The sequence below is a fragment of the Perissodus microlepis genome, chromosome 10 (genome assembly GCF_051167445.1).
Source record: "Perissodus microlepis isolate ML-2025 ecotype Zambia chromosome 10, ASM5116744v1, whole genome shotgun sequence".
In the NCBI taxonomy this organism is placed as follows: Eukaryota; Metazoa; Chordata; class Actinopteri; order Cichliformes; family Cichlidae; genus Perissodus; species Perissodus microlepis.
Window position 1 is genome coordinate 23646173 of NC_140470.1, and position 20094 is coordinate 23666266.

General features: G+C 41.9%; 2 protein-coding genes across 5 annotated transcripts in view; one reads left to right on the forward strand and one right to left on the reverse strand.

Annotated features, from left to right (window-relative positions):
• tcf7 (transcription factor 7) overlaps positions 1-10528 on the forward strand; it is a 74175-nt gene extending 63647 nt beyond the window's left edge. For all 4 annotated transcript variants that reach the window (XM_084940733.1, XM_084940734.1, XM_084940735.1 and 1 more), the window contains 3 exons: positions 2294-2342; positions 4602-4674; positions 8641-10528. In XM_084940733.1, coding sequence (XP_084796859.1) covers positions 2294-2342; positions 4602-4674; positions 8641-9028 — 510 coding nt within the window. In that variant the 3' untranslated portion in view covers positions 9029-10528. The remainder of the gene's footprint in view (positions 1-2293; positions 2343-4601; positions 4675-8640) is intronic.
• A 70-nt stretch (positions 10529-10598) lies between these two features.
• Positions 10599-18439, reverse strand: skp1 (S-phase kinase-associated protein 1). The gene is made up of 6 exons (XM_084940737.1): positions 18304-18439; positions 17578-17677; positions 17349-17422; positions 15139-15282; positions 11488-11628; positions 10599-11334 (listed from the first exon to the last, which is right to left on the reverse strand). Exons 2-6 carry the CDS (start codon positions 17672-17674, stop codon positions 11299-11301), a joined length of 492 nt encoding a protein of 163 aa, XP_084796863.1. The 5' UTR covers positions 17675-17677; positions 18304-18439; the 3' UTR covers positions 10599-11298.
• Positions 18440-20094: the final 1655 nt, after the last annotated feature.

Sequence of the window (20094 nt, forward strand, 5' to 3'; positions counted from 1 at the left end):
TATACCTCTGTGGTGGGGGGAAGAAAAAAAAACTAATGTGAGGATTTGCATGAAAGGGGGTTGTGGGTATTCCTGTTGCAAAGTTTGCATGCACCTTCCAAAAATACAAAACAAAACAAAAAATCTGAGTGACTCACCCATGTCAGCCTCCCAGACAGCACGCACGCAGGCGGCGGCAGCCACACGAGCCGATGTGATTGGTCAGTTTTGGATATGGCCTATGCTTTTGCAGCAGCTACGCCTGCAAGTATGTTAACCTTTGAAACACTAAATCACACAGAGGTATAAATCAGCCCGTTTGCTCGACTAACAGAGAGCAGGGCTGCATGGCTGGCCTCACTGCCTTAATATACAGCTTCAAAACACAGCACCTTCATCTTTGTAGCAACACAGCAAGACGTCTGTAAACGAGGTTGTGGATGTTCTGAAAGACAGACAGCCCCGGTTATGTTTTGCTGTGCCTGCACTCTCTTGCTTCTCTACACGTGATTGGTTACCGAGCTGAACTCTGCAGGCAGGCAGGCGTGGGAACTTGGTAACACTTTATCTGGACTGTGGTTTCTAACATGTTTGAAACATCTAAACTCACGCTGCATGTCACACAGATAACAGAGTAGCACAAGAGATACCCTCGTGACCGCATATGTCAAAATTAAGGGTTGCGAGGCGACCTGGAGAGTGTTATTTCTGCACTCAGAAATTACCCTCATGCTGTTGTGAAGGTGTTGTAAACCAGAGCTTTAATACTCTCTGATCTCAGGTGTAGGAGCCGTCGCTGTATGCACGGAGCTTTGAACATTGTCTTCACCTCTTAAACGGCTCTTAAATGTCACGATTCTAAGCACTGTAATTAAGCATAATCCACACTCTGTGGCTTTTTGATAGGCGTACGGTTCAAGTTTGGAGAATTTAAAGGGATAGTTCACCTCAAACAAATATGTGTTTTCCACCGGAGCCCGTTTAGATTGTTTTGGCTTGAGTTGCCCAGATTGCACTTGCTTCCAGGTGTTCAGGGATCAAAAACAGCAAAACCCCGTTTTCGCAAAGGAACTATTTTCTTTTCACTGTCTACATCCGCCAGCTGGAGACAGCTTGCAGATGCTCAGTTTAAAAAAGGGGGTCACCATTAGTGTTTACATCCTGTCGTGCTGTCTGTCGTGAGCACAAAGTTCTCATCACAGGCAGATGCAGTTCTCCTTCTGCACTGTGGATTAGTCTGCAGTTCCATAACTTTTAAGAGAATTCCTTCAAAAGTGCGCAACTCAAATCAGAGCGGTCTAGATGGATAAATAATTAGGGAAAACAAGTAGATTTTGCCATGAATGCTCTTTTAGTGTAAAAATATTCTTGGGATATATTGTTAGTGACACGACACGCTCCAAAATGCTTTTGAATCGATCACAAAGTCCAGGATTTTAAAGAAAGCGCCTGAAAGAGCCACTTGATGATCAAGTGATCAGTCCACAAACTGTTTATAGGTGAAGGACTGAGCTTTAAATATCGTCTGTTGCATTTGGAAAATAAATAAATGAATAAAAACAAACTACCAAGTGTCCTTGCTGCCCTCTGTTCTCCTTCTGAGTTAAAAACAAACAAACCACTGGACCTACGAGCAAAACAGGAAGAGAAGTTCCACATATCGCCCACACACCTGTGGAGGGTTTCTCCTCCAGTTCCCCCACTCAAAAAAAAACAAAATACATACACTACTATACTACATATAGGCTAGTATATGCACACACACACGCACACACATACGCCCACAGACTGAGAAGCTTCAGAATGGTGCACTTGCAAGAGGAGTAACCGCATATACAATGCTGACAGCGAGCTGAGGAGGGTTAGACATCGAAGCGTAGGCGGTAGATTTCTGTGCCCACATCCTTCATCGCACCCAAATATGAGGCCTCACTTCACCATCACCGGATCTGTGTGAACAGCTCTGATGTTTACCTCAACAGTCACACATTACAATCAGCCCGGGGACACAGAACAAATGCAAACACGAATATGAAAACAGGAGTTTACAATGGCTTTAATCTGAATTCACGTTTCCCCCCTTTACTATTAAGGCCTTCAGCTTCTTTACTGTGCAGATTTCAGTTGATAGAAATGCCAGCCGAACACGGTGATTAAAAGTTATCTAAGACACTTGCACGTAACTTTTATCCTGCTTGAGATAAGCCAAATGAACTGGAAGATCTGCTGGTAGTCAGCAGTGCAGTCAAGAGTCCGACTCATTTCATTTCTTTGGCTTTTTTTTGTTTTGTTTTGTTTTTTTCTCCTCAAACAGGGCAAGAAGAAGAGGAGAAAAAGGGAGAAGCAGCAGGACTCCAACACAGGTAAACCTCTAAATATGGATTTCCTTGCTCTCGTCTGACGGATGGTTAAACGTTTTTTTAAAAGCACAGAAAATGACCAGTGCCAAGACTTCTGGATTTCAGAGAATTCAGTCGAGCTTGAGTTTGCGTTGGCGCTGCGTGCGGCACGGCATCTCGGTGTGCAGGATGTGTCTCAAACGTCAAACCACCCACCCACTCTGCTTTCCATGTAACCTCAATTACAAACATTTGAATCCCAGTGTGCAAAACTTTGTGCTGATCTTAGCTGTTCCAAGTTTAAAAAAAAGAAAGAAAGTCAGCCATCGTGGCAGAAAGGAAATCAAAAACTCTTATCGCATGACTAGCATTTTCCCTTTTCCACCTCCGCCATGTATGAACAATAACAAGCTTCTCAGCTCTGACCTGTTCGGTTTTGAGAACGCAGACGTGGTAGTTATCCACGTCCCAAGTAAACCACTTGAGTGCTTGTGGTAATACTATAAAAGCTACTACAGCATCGGCACGATGGCATCAAAGGTGAGACGATAAGAGGTTGTAACACTTTTGTGATTGTTTTAAAGAAGGTCGTGGATGTTCGGCGTCTTCTCGATGCGCGGCAGCAGATAAAAGAGCCTCGGTCTCCCCTCAGCTCGTGCTAGAGCGACCTGAGTGCTCTGCCTTAACTGGCACGATGCTTCATTTTACCGTGCAGTAACACCAAAGTATATTTACTTACAGATTGTGTAGGTCCAGAGCCATCCCTCATTTCTTTGTAAGTGGTCTTGAGCAGTAGCTCTCCAGGCTTTCTGAAGGTCTTTTAGTGTTTTTCTTTTCAGTCCAGTACTTGTACCTGAACATTTTCAGAGATTTTTGTTGTTGTTGTTTCTTTTTTATATTTGAAAGATTGATAAATCAGGGTTAAATGGTTTTAACAAAGACACCAAACACAGAGATATTACCCAAAGCTTCATCACGAATGGTGTCAGTGGAAGGATGCCAGTCAAGAAGCCATTCTTAAGGGAGAAGGGGCTGAAGTATATCAGATTATGCAAGAATTGGATTAAAAATCAGTGGGAACAGGTCTTATGGAGTGATGAATCCATCTGTAAAACACAATGGAAACCCTTCATGGTTGGGGGCGACATGTTAGCCAGTGGTGTCGGGGATCTTCTCCGAATGGAACTATGTCCAGTAGTACCGCCAGATTTTGATCCACTAAGCCAGGGGTGTCGAACTTCAGGCCTCAAGGGCCGGTGTCCTGCAGGTTGTAGATCTCACCCTGGGTCAACACATCCGAATCAAATGATTAGTTCATTACCAGACCTTTTGGAGAACTTCAAGACATGTTGAGGAGGTAATTTAGCCATTTAATGAGCTGTGTTGGATCAAGGACACATCTAAAACCTGCAGTTCGACACCTGTGCACTATGCAAAACCAGCTGGAAATTGTCCGATGGGCATGGCAATAATCCCAAACATACTGCAAATGCAGTAAAATCATACAAGGATAGAAAAACACACAATGAGACACTATTAGCACTATTAGTCATGGATTGACCTCCACAGAGCCCAGGCCTCAGCTTTATTTAAGCGGTTTGGGATCATCTTGACAGAAGCCAGAAAACATCCAAAGAAGAGCTCTGACTTCCTCAGGAAGCCTGGAGAACTGTTCCTGAAGACTGCTTCAAGAAAGCTTGACTAAGAGAGTTCAGGCTGTGTTGAAGAATAAAGGTGATCATACTAAATATTGACTTTAACTCTGTTTGTGTCTTATAGACTGTATTTTCAAATATGGTTGCACATTTAAGTAAATCTCTGCATGTTTTTCCTGTTTTACATACAAAATATAAAGAAATGAGGGCTGGCTCAAGACTTGTGCACATTAGGGTATTTTCAGCAGATGTTTCAGAAACTAGAAAATATATATTTTTTGGATTTGGGCGTCGTTTTAGAAACTGAAAACGCTTCAAAGTCCAGTACTAACAGCGTGACAGCACGGCTGCTTCTTCCTCTGTGTGTTAACTGACCCACATGTTTAACTAAGTTGTGTTGGGTGGTTGATCTGCTGGTTGTTAATGTCGCATTGTGCTGTAACCGTCTACTAACAGTTTTACTTGATGGCTTTTTCCGAACAAACGGTGCTTTTGTCCCGCCCTGACGAGCTTGTTTCTCTCTTCGTCTTCTTCTTGTCTGTGTCTTTTGTCGTCTAACCTGTTTCCTCCCCTCTTCCTCTGCTTTTCCTCCTCCCCTTTTCCTGTGCATGCCACGCATTGTGCTCAGACCCGGGCTCTCCTAAGAAATGCCGGGCTCGCTTCGGCCTCAACCAACAAACGGACTGGTGCGGTCCTTGCAGGTGTGTACCAACCATCCACCCCACTCGCTCCGCAGCACCACGCTACGCTCACGACTCCCCCATCTTTCTTCTAACACCGCTCAAGTGCATCGCGTCTCTCTGATGCCGTAGGAGGTAGAGCAGTCTTGGAGGTGGCATCAATCTCATTAATCCCATCAAGCTTGTTTTTTTTTCTGTTTTCCAGGCCTTTTTTTCAGCCTTTTCATTTGTCCAACAAGTAAACTGCTGAATGAAGACAAGCCCCCTCCCCTATTGTGATTATACCTGCCAAGACGAGCTCTACCTCCTCGTGTTTGAGGTCTGCATGTCATCTCTCACTAACCTGCTGCTCTGCAAATAGAACCCATACATATGCAGTTAATATATAGCAAACAGCGAAACATGCTAACTTTAGTTAGGCTTCAGTCATGTGTTTACTTGCAGGTAAAAGGTCAGACATGCAGATTTAGAGGTGTTGCATGAGTTAAAATGTATTTAGAGACATGTTTTCACACCCCGTCACTCCACCCCTATATTTAAGTCTGTAAATATATATATGTGATGTCTCACCCACACCGTCGAGGTTAGTTTGGGTTCTTCAGCACCACTGGCATAATGCCTTGCATAAGCAGGCCCTCTGTAGTGAATGGCTAGAGGTTAAAGGGGAATACCACTCATTAAAATGCTCTCTTTCAAAAAAACAACAACAAAAAAACAGTATTATTCACGCAGCTCATTGATAATTAAAATCAGTAACAGCAAACAGACAGATGGTTGAGCAGTATTCCTTCCTTATGTAACTAATAGCATCACCGTTTGTCAAAGGTCAAACTTCCACATAATATTTCTTTGAGTGAAGAAGCTCAAACAGATGTATGTTTCCAAGGTCGCCATATTGGAATCATTAAAACACGTCGGGAGCCACGTTTCTAAACTCAAGCTGGGAATTTCCCTCTTTTCCCTCTGTCAGCACAGGATTAGTCCGAGGCAGTTGGTGTTTTATAAAAGTAAAAGGAAACTGGGTGCGCAGGGATTATTTAGAGATCAGGTACGCCGGCTTCACCGGTTGTTTTATTTATCTGCCAGAGCAGCTCATTTGTCTTCTTTATTTATTTATTTTTAAATCCATTCTCAAAACTGCAGCGCTCTCGGATGCGTTTCTCCCCAGCGAGAGCTGACAAATGGCAGCGGCACAAGATAAATGATCAGAAGCGGGCCCGTCAGCAGCTCGCACGGCCGGGTTTGAGACGCGCCAGGATTCACGGTGCACGGCAGCCCAACGGCTTTGCTGCAGGAGTCAGGGATCTGTGTGGTTCTGCAGAAAAAGTTTCTACCACCACAGCACTGTAGAAACCCTGTCGTCTTCCCCACCATCACGTCATGGAAATCTGAATGTGTGTGTGTGTGTGAGTTTGTTTCGCTTTGAGAGAACAAAGGGGGCTGAATGTGGTTAGAGCAAATCCTTATCACCACAGCTCCACACAAACACACACACACTAGTGCGCTCCCTGCAGCTTTGCATTTTGACGGCATTCTCATGCCCATCTGCTTTCAACTTTCTCCATTCATGCGATGTGGTAACGGGCGCCTTTTGATGGTGAACTCTGACATTTAGAAATCACTTTCTATTGCACTCTTCCTGCCTCTCTCCCTCTCTAAATATGGCCTAGCGCCTTTCCTTGCGGTTAAACCCGGTGACTCATATCATATTCTGGTAATGATCATGGGATCCTGTTAACTGCTTTGATGCTGCACTCAGCGGTACACAAGTCTGCTTTTAAGTATAACACCTCACAAAGCACAGCAGGGTTACTGCTGATTGCCTATTAGACACATGTAATACATTCGGTTCAGAACAAAAAGAAGTAGAAAACTGAAACTCCAAACTAATTGCTACGCAATTCTAATACTACTTTTGTGGTGCTTAGGTTAAGTGAAAGTGTCAACTTGCAGGCTCTGTGTGTTAAATCTTTAATCAAAGGAGTTCATTCATTCATGCTAATAGCACTAATATTATCACGGGGGTGATTTTTTAAAAGTCATTTTAAAGTCGAGTGGTATTCCCTGGTTTCAGTTATCAGGATTTTGTGTGGATGAAAGGATCAACAAGGTTTATAGCCTTTGCATCAACTATAGAAGCAGACGTTCACAAGTTTAGCTTAGCATAAAGGTGCGAGAAGAGTTCAAAAAATGAAATCTTTTTAAAGATTTTAAGGAGTTGCTTTATTTCACAAAAGGTCCGGTGTCCACAATTCAGATGAGAGTTATTATATTTTGAATTTTTTTTTCATTTCAATTTGATTTATTCTGCTTTTCTTGTTTTGGTTTAGTTTCATTTTAATAGGGATCAGTATTTGTCAGGGGTTAAATCTAAGATGCTCAGAAGAGATATGAAGATGTAGATTCCCTACTATTAATAATTACATGCAACCCTGGTCAGCTGCAACTATTCTATTGCCAAGGACCAAAATTAAAGATATTTCCTGCACAACATTGTATCAGATGTTTATCTTTATCTACTTTTTCTTTTTTCTTTTTTTCTTTTTTTTTATTATATCTCAGTTTTTCAAACCTGGGATTAGAGCTGTACTGCTGTCATTCCTATGACATCATATTAGTGTTGCTACAGGACTCATTTCAACTGACCAATAGGGCTTTTCAAGCCTTTCGGATGGAAGGGGCTATTTTAAACTACACTATGTTAAAGCTAAATTAAAAACTTCAACTGAAAACAGAAGAAAAAATACAAAAACCAAAAAAAAATCATGTCTGACTTTTGTGTTTTCTTTTTTAAACTTCACTTTATCAGATTTTATACAGTACTGTTTGAATTCTGTTTTTTAATGCAGCACCAAATCACATAACAGCTGCCTCAAGACAGTAAAGACAGAGAAAAAACCCTAACAATCAGACTCCTCGTGAGCAAGCATTTGGTGACAGTGGGAAGGGAAAAGTCCCTTTTGAAAGGAAGAAAGTTCCCTTACAGTCTGCTCTGCAATTCAGTTCTAATGTGATATAGTCAACATTTAAATATAAATGACACAATTTCAGAATAGGGGTGCATAAAAGAAGAACGACAAACAACTCAAACAGCAGCAGCACACACACAAACAAGCATAAACGAAGAAAAATTGGTTTGTTATGGACATTCCCATGTAAGCAGGGCCCATGTCTTACACAACTAGCATATTTAAGCTTTCCTAACTTCAAGTAGGTCATGACATCCCTCAGCAATCTCATATGGGAAGGGAACACGAGACCTTTCCAATTTTAAGGATAAGATGACGAGCTAGCAGGAAAGCAAACTTTCCCCTCATTCTCAAATCCCTGTCACTGAAGCTCTCACTATATCCTTACACATCACTGCATTTATTCATTAGTTGTCATTAAACTCCACCTCTCTTCCACAGTGTGTTTTTTGTCCTGTCTCCGCCCCTTCACCCCTAACCAGTTGGCTGCTCCTCCCTGAGCCTGGTTCTGCCAGAGGTTTCTTCCTGTTAAAAGGGAGTTTTTCCTTCCCACTGTCGCCAACTGCTCGCTCAAAGGCTCTCATTTGATTGTAGGATCTCTGCCTTGTAATATAAAGCACGTTGAGGTGACAGTTGTTGTGATTTGGCTCTATATAAGCAAAACTGAATTAAACAACAGCACGACTGGTCAGTTGCTATTGTCGTCCTGGAGCAACACAGACTGACGCTGTGGTAAGCCAATCTGCATCTGACACTGTTGTGATGCACATTGCGTGTCTAACAGAAATCACCCTTTTGCCATAAACGCACAGAGACTCACAATGTGCAAATGGTGGCATTTACATTGCTCTGGAACTGACCTCCTTCACGTAGAGACATCCACATACTGCTATTGTTCGCTGTGTCCATTTGTGTCCCTGCTCATTGACCTCAGTGTGAATGTTGCATCTTCACTAAAGCCTGCTGACATTTACCATCCACACTTTATTCACAGATAACTCTCTCTGACTGTTCCTAGGAGGAAAAAGAAGTGCATTCGCTACCTTCAAGGAGGAGGCTGCCCCAGCCCAACTTCTTCAGATTTAAGTGCTATAGACTCTCCCCCGTCCCCTTCTCCCGCCCGACACCGTCTCTTCCAGCACCAGCGGCCCCCCTCCCCGGGCTGCTCCCCGCCGCCCACCTCCCCTTCGGCACGTCTCCCCTTGTCTCCGCCAGCGCATGCACTCTCACACACGCGCTTAACTCCGCAGCAGTCTGCCGGCAAACGCGAGGACCTCCGCACGCTCGCAGCAAAGCACCCCCACGCACACCCGGAACTGTCCAGCAAGCAGACGCACAGCCCGTCGGTGCTGTCGGCCCCCAAGGCCGCAGGACTCTCTCTCAAAGTGCTAACGGAGACCCAGTGATGGCTGTGGTCTGCTCGCATCAACAACCCCCGCACTCCTCAGCTTCCTCCAGAGCCGTTACGATCATCCTCATCAGCTGACATCAGTTTTATGTACACCCCCTCCCCCTGAGGTTCATTTGATGTTACAGAAAAAGGAGCAAGTTGAAGGCATCGATCCCTCCCCTACCCCACCCTATCCTCAGTAGGACAGTAGCTGTCTCTTAGTTCAGAGGCTGGATTCTTCAATATCTGCATTTTTACGGTCACAAAGTCCTTCTCAAAGAGATCTGTCACGTGACATTACATTAAGCTGAGGACACAAGCCAATTTGAAGGATCCAGTCGCTGAACTGGTGACCAAAAATCCACCAGCTTTAGAACACATAGTAGCGAGCAATGCTAAAGTGCATGCAAAAACAAAACAATAAAAAAATGATTGCGGTTCTTTGGCTCCACCTGCTGCAGTTAAAACTCAACTGAAGTGATTATCATACCTTATGGATAAGTAACTCCATAGCGATGACAATCTGACATACTTTTACTCTTAAAGCTTCACCATCACATCCATCTCCTGGAAATGTTATCACCCATTTATAAGAACCACAAGAGGGGAGCAAGGACCAACTGCCACCCAACCTGACCAGCAGAACCTCAGATTCCAAGAGGCATGGATTCACTTTCAATAGATGCCATTTCACAGTCTGACTCTAAGTTTCCTCTTTTTTTCCCCCCAAACATTTTTATGAATACTTGTGCAGCTTCTTTGACAAAAAAATATATAAATATATATATATTTCCAGCAGTTTTAAAAAGAAAATTCTGAAGTTCACATTACTTTTAGGCACTTTCAGGCTGTCAATCTATGGCTTCAACAACTGTTACATTGTGTTTTTGCATTATTAGTGGTATTTTTTTGTATGAATCTCATGATTTTTAAGGTCAGGCTTTCTACAGGTGGGAATCCCTCAGAAGAGTGTTATTGTTTTTTTTTTGTTTAAGTCTTGTTTTCCTTTGAACATTTTTCCAGCGCAGCAGATTAAACTGAGACCAAATGGGTACTATTATATTGCATTGTGTTGTAAAGTTTTATAATTAAACTTTTATATGGTTTTATGTAAAAAAAAATTAAAAAGTTTAAAAAATATTCTTTTAAAAAAAAGTTAGTTTCTACCATTTCTTAAAGCAATACATTAGTTTGTCTTGTGCAAAGTTTTTTTTGTTAAGTGTCATGGTCTTACTCTGCATTTTTACAGCTAACGTAACAGACATTTTGATTTTTTTTAAATAAGGCTTTAATTTTCCTTTCTGCTTACAGCTTCTAACTCTGTGGACAAACTATAAGCTGAGTTTTTTGTACAGCAATATAGTTTCCCTCCACCAGAGAGAGCTATTGTGCTAGAAGTAGTTTGCAATAGTGGCAGAACCTCAAAGATGTCCAGCTTTTTATTTTATTTTATTTCTTTTAAATGCCTTTGATGTGTTACTGTGTTTTTGATTGTTGTAATAAAGTGTTTTGACTATCTGGTCCATGATTCTTTGAGAGTTAGACCCCCACCAACCACAACTAAAAACAAAAAGTGACAGACACCATCCATTTAATGTTTTATTTACTCCTTCAGTATGTTTGAGCATCCCAAAAACCAGCATCAGAGCTTAACTGGGAAAAGTTTTCAATTCGCTACAACAGGGCATGTGTTACCCAACGCTGCGTGATAACACAAGTACTTCGAGTCCAGGGGGACATTATGCATTTAAAAACAAAGTAATTATTCTACCTCAAACTTCACTTTTCCTATAAACGTCTCCTTGACATGGTTTCACAAAATGGACACATTTACAGAGCAAAAAGAAGAAAACAAATTCACCCTCGCATATCCATTGTCAAAAAATGCATTTTATTCATTCACTTAACCTAAAAGAAAACAAAATGTCATGTTTAAAAAAACAAAACAAAAAGCCAGAGCAGTTAATAACAGGGGAAATCTGAGGAGTCTTCGAATCTTTAAAAGGATACAAAGCCGTGAAACCAGGACCATTTATTTTATGTCAATACACAACGTGAGTGTGCGCGAACAGAAGAGAGCTTGGCTTTAAATTAATGACACCACACAGGCAAGTTAAAATAGTCATGCTATTATCAGAAATTAAGGGAAAGTGATGGTGGTGGGGGAGCGAGGGATGTGGCTCTAAATATACTAAATGTAAATATTAACAAGTATGAACAACGCCAGTGCAACCAGTTAGCAGAGAGAATCCTTTTCAGTGTGGTAGTGTTGGCAAGATCTTCCTCTTATTTTTCTTCACACCACTGGTTCTCTTTGCGTACCTGTGGAAGAGAAGAACAAATTAATCATCCACAAAGGTGTAGAATGCAACTTTGTGATCACCATTTTAATCCCATCCGCAACATCCAAGTGATTTCTCGTTGCTTATGAAAGCCTTGTTTTCTGACAGACAGCTGATGGGTTGGAATAAGTACCTGGGCTTCCTCCTCCTCTGTGAAATCATTTTTGATGTTGAAAGTCTTCCTGATCTCCTCTGGGGTTTTGCCTTTGATCATGTTGGCCACCGTCTTGCAGGTGACATCTAACAGGCCTTTGATGTCCAAATAGTTGGCGGCCTAAACAGAAAACACGGAGATATGAATGAGGACCTGCAGGAGGGAGGGAGGCGGTGAAAGAGCACACAAGGACAACTGATACCTCAGCAACACTTAGATCTCAGAACCCAACAAAGCATATTGTGTTTTGGATTTGTTATTTACACCTGAATAAAGTAAAAAGCGTAGTTTGAATTACCAGTCTGATGAGGGATGATAGTTATCCCTGAAAAGCATTTATATACAATTTATTTAAAAAAAAAAAAAAAAAAAAAAACCCCACACACCACACAACACTCCTTTCCCATGATCCATAAGTAAATTACCCTGTAGAAACCATTTAGCCTTACATATGCTGAGCAGTGATCGCTTAATAAGACTTCTGTATTGATTTTCATAAGGCACAGGAGCAGCTGCTGTGCTCTTCTGAACCCCTTCCTCTCCAGCATCCTCAGCCTTTGTGCTTGTAAACATATTCAAGTCACGGGGGGTGGGGTCAACTCAGGTTACTGATGCAGGACCATCGCTTTCATTTCCACGAAGCTACAGACACACCACCCATTTATCCATCTCTTCCAGGCGTTGCTAAGGTTACATTTTACATGAACCCCAACATCACTCCATGTTGTTTCACACGCTGAGAAAGGTGGAGGGGAATTTTTTTTTTTTTAAATGAATAAATGAGTCTTTCCAAATCCCTCCCTCTTCTAAACACAGTTGCTCAAACCACCAGACCTCCAGCTGTTGCTAAGCAACATTTGTGTCTCGAACTGGCCACTGAGCGAAATAAATAAAGTATAAGAAATAATTTTTCTAAGAAAGATGAAGCATATTAAAAGGACTACAAGAGAAAATAAACACTGTATATACAAAGGTGCATAAAAGTGATTACAATTTAAAAAAAAAAAAAAAAAAAAAAAAAAAAGAGCCACTATATATCAACTCCAGCTGCTGACTCTGGATCAGCACTCCAGAGAGCCAGACCACTTCCATTTAAACCAATTCTGCTACAGCCAGTAGGATATTTCACAGACCTCTGACAGGTCCTTGTAGATTCCAGTAGATTTTGCCAACTGTGAAGTTTGAATACATAAAGAAAAAGAAATGCCATTTCCACAGCTCAACTATATGAATGCATGCTGCTCTCCCTCTCTCTCACACAGACTACTTGGAGTGGTAAAGATATCTGAGCATATTAAGGCAACATTTAGCCCACGGTGTTATCTTTACATCTAATATTACCACCAAGGTAATATTAGATGTGACCCACCAAGGCTGGTGATGCAACAGCAGACACAAAGGTGTTTTTCCTGATTTTATAGAGGATTCAACTGGCCTAAAATTCTCAGCATGAGACAACTATACAACACAAGCTACAACACTATAAATGCATTAATTCACATAAATATTTGGACTTCTCAGTGTAAAAGCACAACCTTAACATTTAAAACCTCAAGCAAAGAAAATGTCAAGACTTTTGTTTAGCGGAAGAAAACAAACAAAAAACAAAACCCACACACAGAGTGCATGAGAAAAGCTTTTGCCTCCTGTGGTCAATACAAACAAATGTGGAATAATTCCCTTAATTGTAACGCACAACATCAACTTTCCTTCTGCCTTGTTTTCTCTGCCTCCTGCCAGCTGAAGGTCTTGTTTGTACTGTCCGCCACCACCACATGTCAAAAAGTTGTTGGTAGGTTTGTTGAGCTTTTGACCCTAAGACCGCATCATAGTTCTGATGCAGCACCGAGAGCACTGTTGTGAAGCACAAACCCACAAACCATTAAAAAGTAGTTTCAGAGAAAAGCTTGTGTTCTTTTTTTGGCTGTTTTTGGGAAAGCACCTGAACAGTTACGAAACAGCGATTAAAATCACACGACCAAAGTCCACAGCATAGTGTTGTTTTTATAGCTTCTGATATCATACCCTTTTGTCATTACGCCCAATAAAGAGAAGATAACGTTAAAAGTTAGGTGAAATCCAGTGATGGGTTTCCTGCTGAATGGTATAAGAAATCTGGAAAAGAACTGATACCCTTACTCCACCTGACTTTTAGTTAGATTCACACTAAACATGTGATTCCCTCTCTTGGAGGGAGGCAATTATCATAGTACTACCAAAAGCACAAACACAAAAGGAATACTGCCAAAATTACAGGCCTATATCAGTGTTAAATGTTGATTATAAAATCTACACTGCAGTCTTATCAAATAGGCTCCAGTCATTTATACCAGACCTGATAGATGAGGACCAAGCAGGTTTTGTCAAAAATAGACAAGCACCAGATAATATTAGAAGGACCCTACACATTATACACCAACTACATAAAGACAATATACCGGCTGCGTTGATAAGTTTTGACGAACAAAAAGCCTTTGATCGAGAGAGAGAGAGAGAAAGGAGGAGTGTCGCTTCCTATTTTAAAAGAATATTTTCATGCTGCACAGATACGCCAGATAACATATTGGTGTAGTGATGATTATGGGGCTCGCTGGAAGGATGTGGAGCTCTCTACACTCCATGTCCCAATTCAAACAAACATAGGTAGAAAAAAGACCCCTGAATACATAACTAAAGACCAAGATAGGAACCCGATAACATCCTTTAAATTAAATATATGGTATGGCACAGTAAAGGAGTTAGGAATTGGTAAAGAGCTTGGATTGCTAAAATGGGTTGCTTTCGATGAAAACTTTAGACCAGGACAACTGGACTTTGGTTTAAAAAAAAAAAAAAAATCACTGAGAAAGTGTGGTATGAAACGTGGAAAGAACATAAAAACAACTCAATCATTAAAGTGGAGAGAATTCATTTGGAAAAAAACGAATTTGCTATTTTATTACACCTAAGATTAAAAATAAACGAACCAATACACAACAACAGTGTTGGAAGCTGTGCGGATGGAATGAACCGGCTCTCTGTGATATATTAGATTATATAATTCCCAGAACTTGCCTTGTTTTGTATCTTGGATACTTTGAAGGTGCTGTACATGTAAAGGACCGCTACTTGGCTAAAATTCTCCTTTCTGCAGCAAAGGAGGCCATCACCAAAAACTGGCTTAAGATAGAGGCACCAGGAAAGAAGCAGCGGGTAGCAATGGTGGAGGACATAAATAAAATAAAAAGCAAAAAAAAAAAAAAAAAAGTTGGGTGAAGTGCAGCAGCTCAGGACTCAGAGGAGGAGGATTAAGTGACAGACACATCAGTGGGATTATGTGACAGTCACTGCAAAGAAAGGGAGGGATACTTCACTGTAGCCAACTGCAGGGACACCATTGACAGGCTTGCAGTTTAACTGAGCATCTGTTAACCACTGTTTTTGTTTTCTTTTGTTTTAAAAAGGTCCTTTTTCTATTAAAACTGCTTCAATACAAATATAGACAAACTCAGTAAGATCCATTTGCAATGATGTGATAATCAACCATGTGCAGGGGCTGCTGTTAAGGTTAGGTGTAGGGCAAGGTTTTGCTTACACCTGTTAGTTGTAGTTCAATCCAAAGTAAATGCAAAATAATTCAAGTGTGTTTACCAGAATGAGTTCAAACAAGGTGCCTTGGTCCACTTTGAGGAACTCCTGATCCCATACAGGGATGTCATCTGTCCTTTTCTCCTTGTTCTCATCGTCCTCAGGAGGAGGGGGGTCATCTTTGTGATGAGTGCACCACTGAATCACCTGAAAAAGAAAAAGACAGACAATAACAAATAAACATGTGGTTTTAACCAAGGTAACCCATTATGCACAGCACCCATCAGCTGTTTAAACTGCCCATAAAAGGTTTGAATACCAAAATTAAATGGTAATTCTTTGCCACAAATTAGGATCAATTCACACAGATTCCAGGTCGTTACCTCCTTGTAAGAAAGTGTAGAAATGAGAGTAGTAAGGAGAAAGAAAAAAAAATAAAAAAATCAGGACTTCTGTTACCAAAAATGTGATTAGATGATTTGCTGGCATGAAAATAAAAGGTAAAACTGAGGATGAGAAACAATCGCATTTTGTCCATTTTTCCAGGTCCACCTCAAAACTTTGACGTTCAGATTTTGTTGAAACTCTGAACCACATCTGAGCCCATTACTCTCAGAAAATACATCAGCAGCTCTTTCCAGCTATAACACAAGTTTCCTAGATTACTACAATGTGCTTCTAAGATGTGTTTTGATTGACTGGCACAGAAGATCATTTCAGCTTATTCTTTCAGCTTTAGCCTGGCAGTGCTAAAATGTTAAAACTATAAGGGGAAGAGTCAAAGGAGCTTGCAAAGAAAAGCGTCTGGACTTCTTTAAGTTTACTTGAAGACGTTTCACCTCTCATCCGAGAAGCTTCTTCAGTTCTAAGGTCAAATGGTGGAGAGTCCCAGATATAAACCTAGTGGGAGTATCCCCCCACAGAGGGACAAAAGGACCCCCTGATGATCTTCTAATCGCCTGAGCCAAGGTGTGAAACTGGGTGTGGGTCCCAATCAGCCAGAGTTTCGGGTGTGTTCATTGTGAAACCTGGCCCCACCTTATCATGCGAATTCCTGAGGTCAGATGGCCCAGGATGTGAGTGGGCGTTAAGGCGTCTGGGAAGGGATCTCAAAACTGGATTATAGATGGCAGAGAGTTGGTGTCGTAAACCCCCGCCTCTGTTCAAAGATGGTCGCTCACAGTGGACATAGATGGCTTCTTTCAAGGGGAAGGGGAAGACAACCAAACCTAATTCAAATTCTTAGGCGAGCTTTCCCGCAGGACACAAAGTACCACTCTTTGCCACTTACGAGCTCTGCTTAGACCAGGGGTGGGCAATCTCAGTCCACGAGGGCCGGTGTCCCTGCAGGTTTTAGAGCTCACCTTGGGTCAACACACCTGAATCACATGATTAGTTCGTTACCAGGCCTCTGGAGAACTTCAGGACATGTTGAGGAGCTAATTTAGTCATTTAAATCGGCTGTGTTGGTTCGAGGACACATCTAAAACCTGCAGGGACACCGGCCCTCGTGGACTGAGATTGCCCACCCCTGGCTTAGACCCTCTCACCATATACAAAAGTCTACATCATCTTCGAGGACACCATCACAGGCTAGAAGCTAGCGCTTTCATTTACATTTGCCTCCCAACTACAACCACGAGCAAAGCCCAAAAATTCAAGGCACACAGATTCTATGGCCTCGTCTTCCAAATTCTTTTTTAGATTAGCAAATGATTATATGGCCAAACAATTTCTGCCAACCCTGACCACCTAAAGCCATGAGAGGTAGCTTTAACACTGCTTTCTTCGGACATTTATTCATTTTAAATCTGTGGACCAGTGTTTACTTGCTTTACCAAAGAAAGTTATTAATTCCCCCTCTCAAATTTTCATCTTCCTTCTTATCAATCAGAACCTTTGTGTCAGGCCACACAACAGGCTGGGGTTCCACCTTAAACTTTGGTAAATATAATTTTCCTATGTATGGGAAATTGGGAAATTAGTGTGTACCAAGTAAGTCTGCTGATAAAGTAAATAAGCAGCTCATTCATCATATTATAATAAACTAAGGTTGTAAGAAAACTCCAGGGCATTTGCCTCACAACATACACTATTTGGGAAGCATGGATCTAAAACATAACCTTCTCCAGAGCAGGCAAGATGAACGCCATTAGTTAATAGCATCTCAGGAAGCAAGGAATCAACCCCTCCCACAGCCAACAAAACACCACCCACACAGTCTGTGTGTGAACGAAAAACCCACTGGACACTTCAATATGTGCATTCTGTACCTTCTTGAGGATGGCAGCATTCACGTTAGGAAGGGGAACTGGATCATCATCTCCTTCATCATCCATTCCCAAATCTGTCAAAGATTCAAACATTACACATTTGTAGCCTATGTCCATATTATGGTTTAATTAAGTGAAGTATAAACCCTATATTTGTGAACTGCGGGGTGTCCTATTTATGGCAGTTGTGACTTGATAACCAAAACGTTTACCGTGATTCAACACTTACCTTCAAGCATGGTCTTAATGGTGACAGACTGTTTGGCTATCTCAACGTCCACCTCGAAGATTTCCCCATCAGAACTCTGTAGTTTTATTGTGGGCATTATCTATAAGGCAACACGTTAAGATATTAAAAGCCTGTGCAAGGAGACAACACTTCTGAAAACAAACTTACGAACCTTAGCAGTAAACACGCATTAGCAACTGCTATTAATTTGTCAGCTATCGCAAGAAAGATCGTTTACATGATTATTAGTCGAATACGGTAATAATATCCCACTACATGAATAAATAAAATTACCTGTGCGGACCTTAGTATTAGAAAAATAAACTCAATACAAACGTTAAAGCTTACCTCAAGCTAACCAACGATTAGCTACCGACGACACGGGCTAAACAGCTGCAATGCTAGTCGAGCAGCTACCTTTTATTTGAATACAGTTTATAGACAACTGAAGCTGGTGCGTGTTATTACTTAAAACACATAAAAGTTGGCTTCGCTGCTTTTTGCTCAACCATAATATTTTAATATTATCGGTTAAAATTTAGGCTAACCAGGAAGCTAGCGTTACCATGCACAATGTTATAGCTAAGCTAACGCCTAATGTCGACGTTAGTTGAGGCCTCTTAGCAGCCACAGCGAGGCTCTTCAAATAAAGACACAAGCAAAATTAAACAAAGAGCAGTTCATCCCAGGCTGCAAAACTCAACCTGGGCTAACTAAGCTACGTACCGTGACTGTTTTAACGCTAATCCAGAGGTCAATTTCCTCTGTAGTCAGCAGCAGCACCCGACAGACGCGCAAACACAGACAACCGGTGGTAGTCCCTGGACCAACCTAAGAGCCTGAGCCTGCCTTCCGGCGACTAATACGCCTTTTTTCCTCGTAGGGGAGGGGTTAAGTATGGGCTCAAATTATCCACCCTTCTTTGACTGGTAATCTCAGGGTCCTTCTGCCTTTGGTATTCTGAAATATCCCAAGTCTCTTAAATTATTCCAAGATATATGTATAAGTATAATGTGATAGGCATGTTAGGTTTGCATACTTTCCCCCGTATATTAGCATAGAACAGGATAGCCCTTTATTGTCATTGTACGTGTACAACGAAATCGTGGGTGCTCCACACCAACTGTGGCGGACAGCAAGAATAAAAAGCAAACAGAAGAAATATATACAGCCAAGAGGGAATGTATACAAAACAATATACAATATACAAAACAACTCACACATTAGAGAGCTAGTGTTTGTTGACAGTCCGAATGACCCAGGGGAAGAAGCTGTTTGTAAGTCTGGAGGTGTGGCCTCCACTGATCTGAGGCACCGACCAGAGGCCAGCAGGTCAAACAGGTGGTGAGCGGGGTGCAAGGGGTCACCTGTCTTGGTTTTCCTTAGACAGGATGAGCTAGTGAGGCTCCCCAGGGGTGGAAGAGGGCAGCCAATTATATTTTGGGTGGTGTTAATTACCCTCTGGGCAGCCTGTTCTCAGTTGTGGCCTCTGCCTACCAGGCAGTAGGAGAGCACGCTCTCCACTGAGGAGCGGTAGAAAGCCAGCAGCAGCTTCTGCTTCAGGTTATCCTGGCTAAGGACAAGGAGAAAGTGCAGCCACTGCTGGGCCTTCTTTACCAGGATGTTGGTGTTGTGGCTGTAGGTGAGATCAGTAGAGATGTGGGTGCCCAGAAACCCGAAGATGAAGACAGATTCAACCTGTTCTCCATTTATTTTTATTTTTTATTTTTTATTTTATTTTATTTTTTTTTGTGTCCCGTTTGGATCTTTAGCCATCAGAATTGTTGTCTTAAGGCCAAGAAAGATGCCAAGCGGATTTATTTTACCAAGTGGATCATCATGGCCTTGCCATATTGGTCCATTTGATTGACCTTTATTATAATTATGTATTTATTTTATTTTCGGTTGCTACAAACGGGACAGACGTGACTGGGGGATAGGACAGGGAGAAAGAATGAAAGAAAGAGAGGGAGAGAAAGAAAACCAAAGGGGAGAAGAGATGGTGAGAAGGGGGGAAGAAACGAAAAAACAAACAAACAAACAAACAAAACGCCTGGATCACCTGTATGGAGAAAAAAAACAGAAGAGAACGCAAACAACAAAGAGCAACATAATAAAAACAGCACCATCACAATAAACTAGCTAGCAGTAGATAACAGTAGATACTAAATAATAAACGATATTGTGCAGCACGCAAGATAGACAGCGCACAATGTGCTTTGAGGCAGCAGCCAAGAAAGGTGTAGTCCGCGTCTGTGAACACCCGTGTGTACACCTGTGTGCATACCTGTGTGGATCAGCATGCTTGTATTCCAAAGGTTTCTCCATGTAACGATCTGCTAGGGAGTGTGGGGAGCCATAGCCCCGTCCACCAGGGTATGAAGCAGGTATGGAGGAGATCCAGGCCCCAGATATCCAGAGGCCCCAGAGTACAAGGACCCAAGGAGGACCACCAAAGGGGGGGGGAACCGTGCCACCCTCCTGGGAAGAGCTGAGTAGAGCCCCAAACGAGAGGTC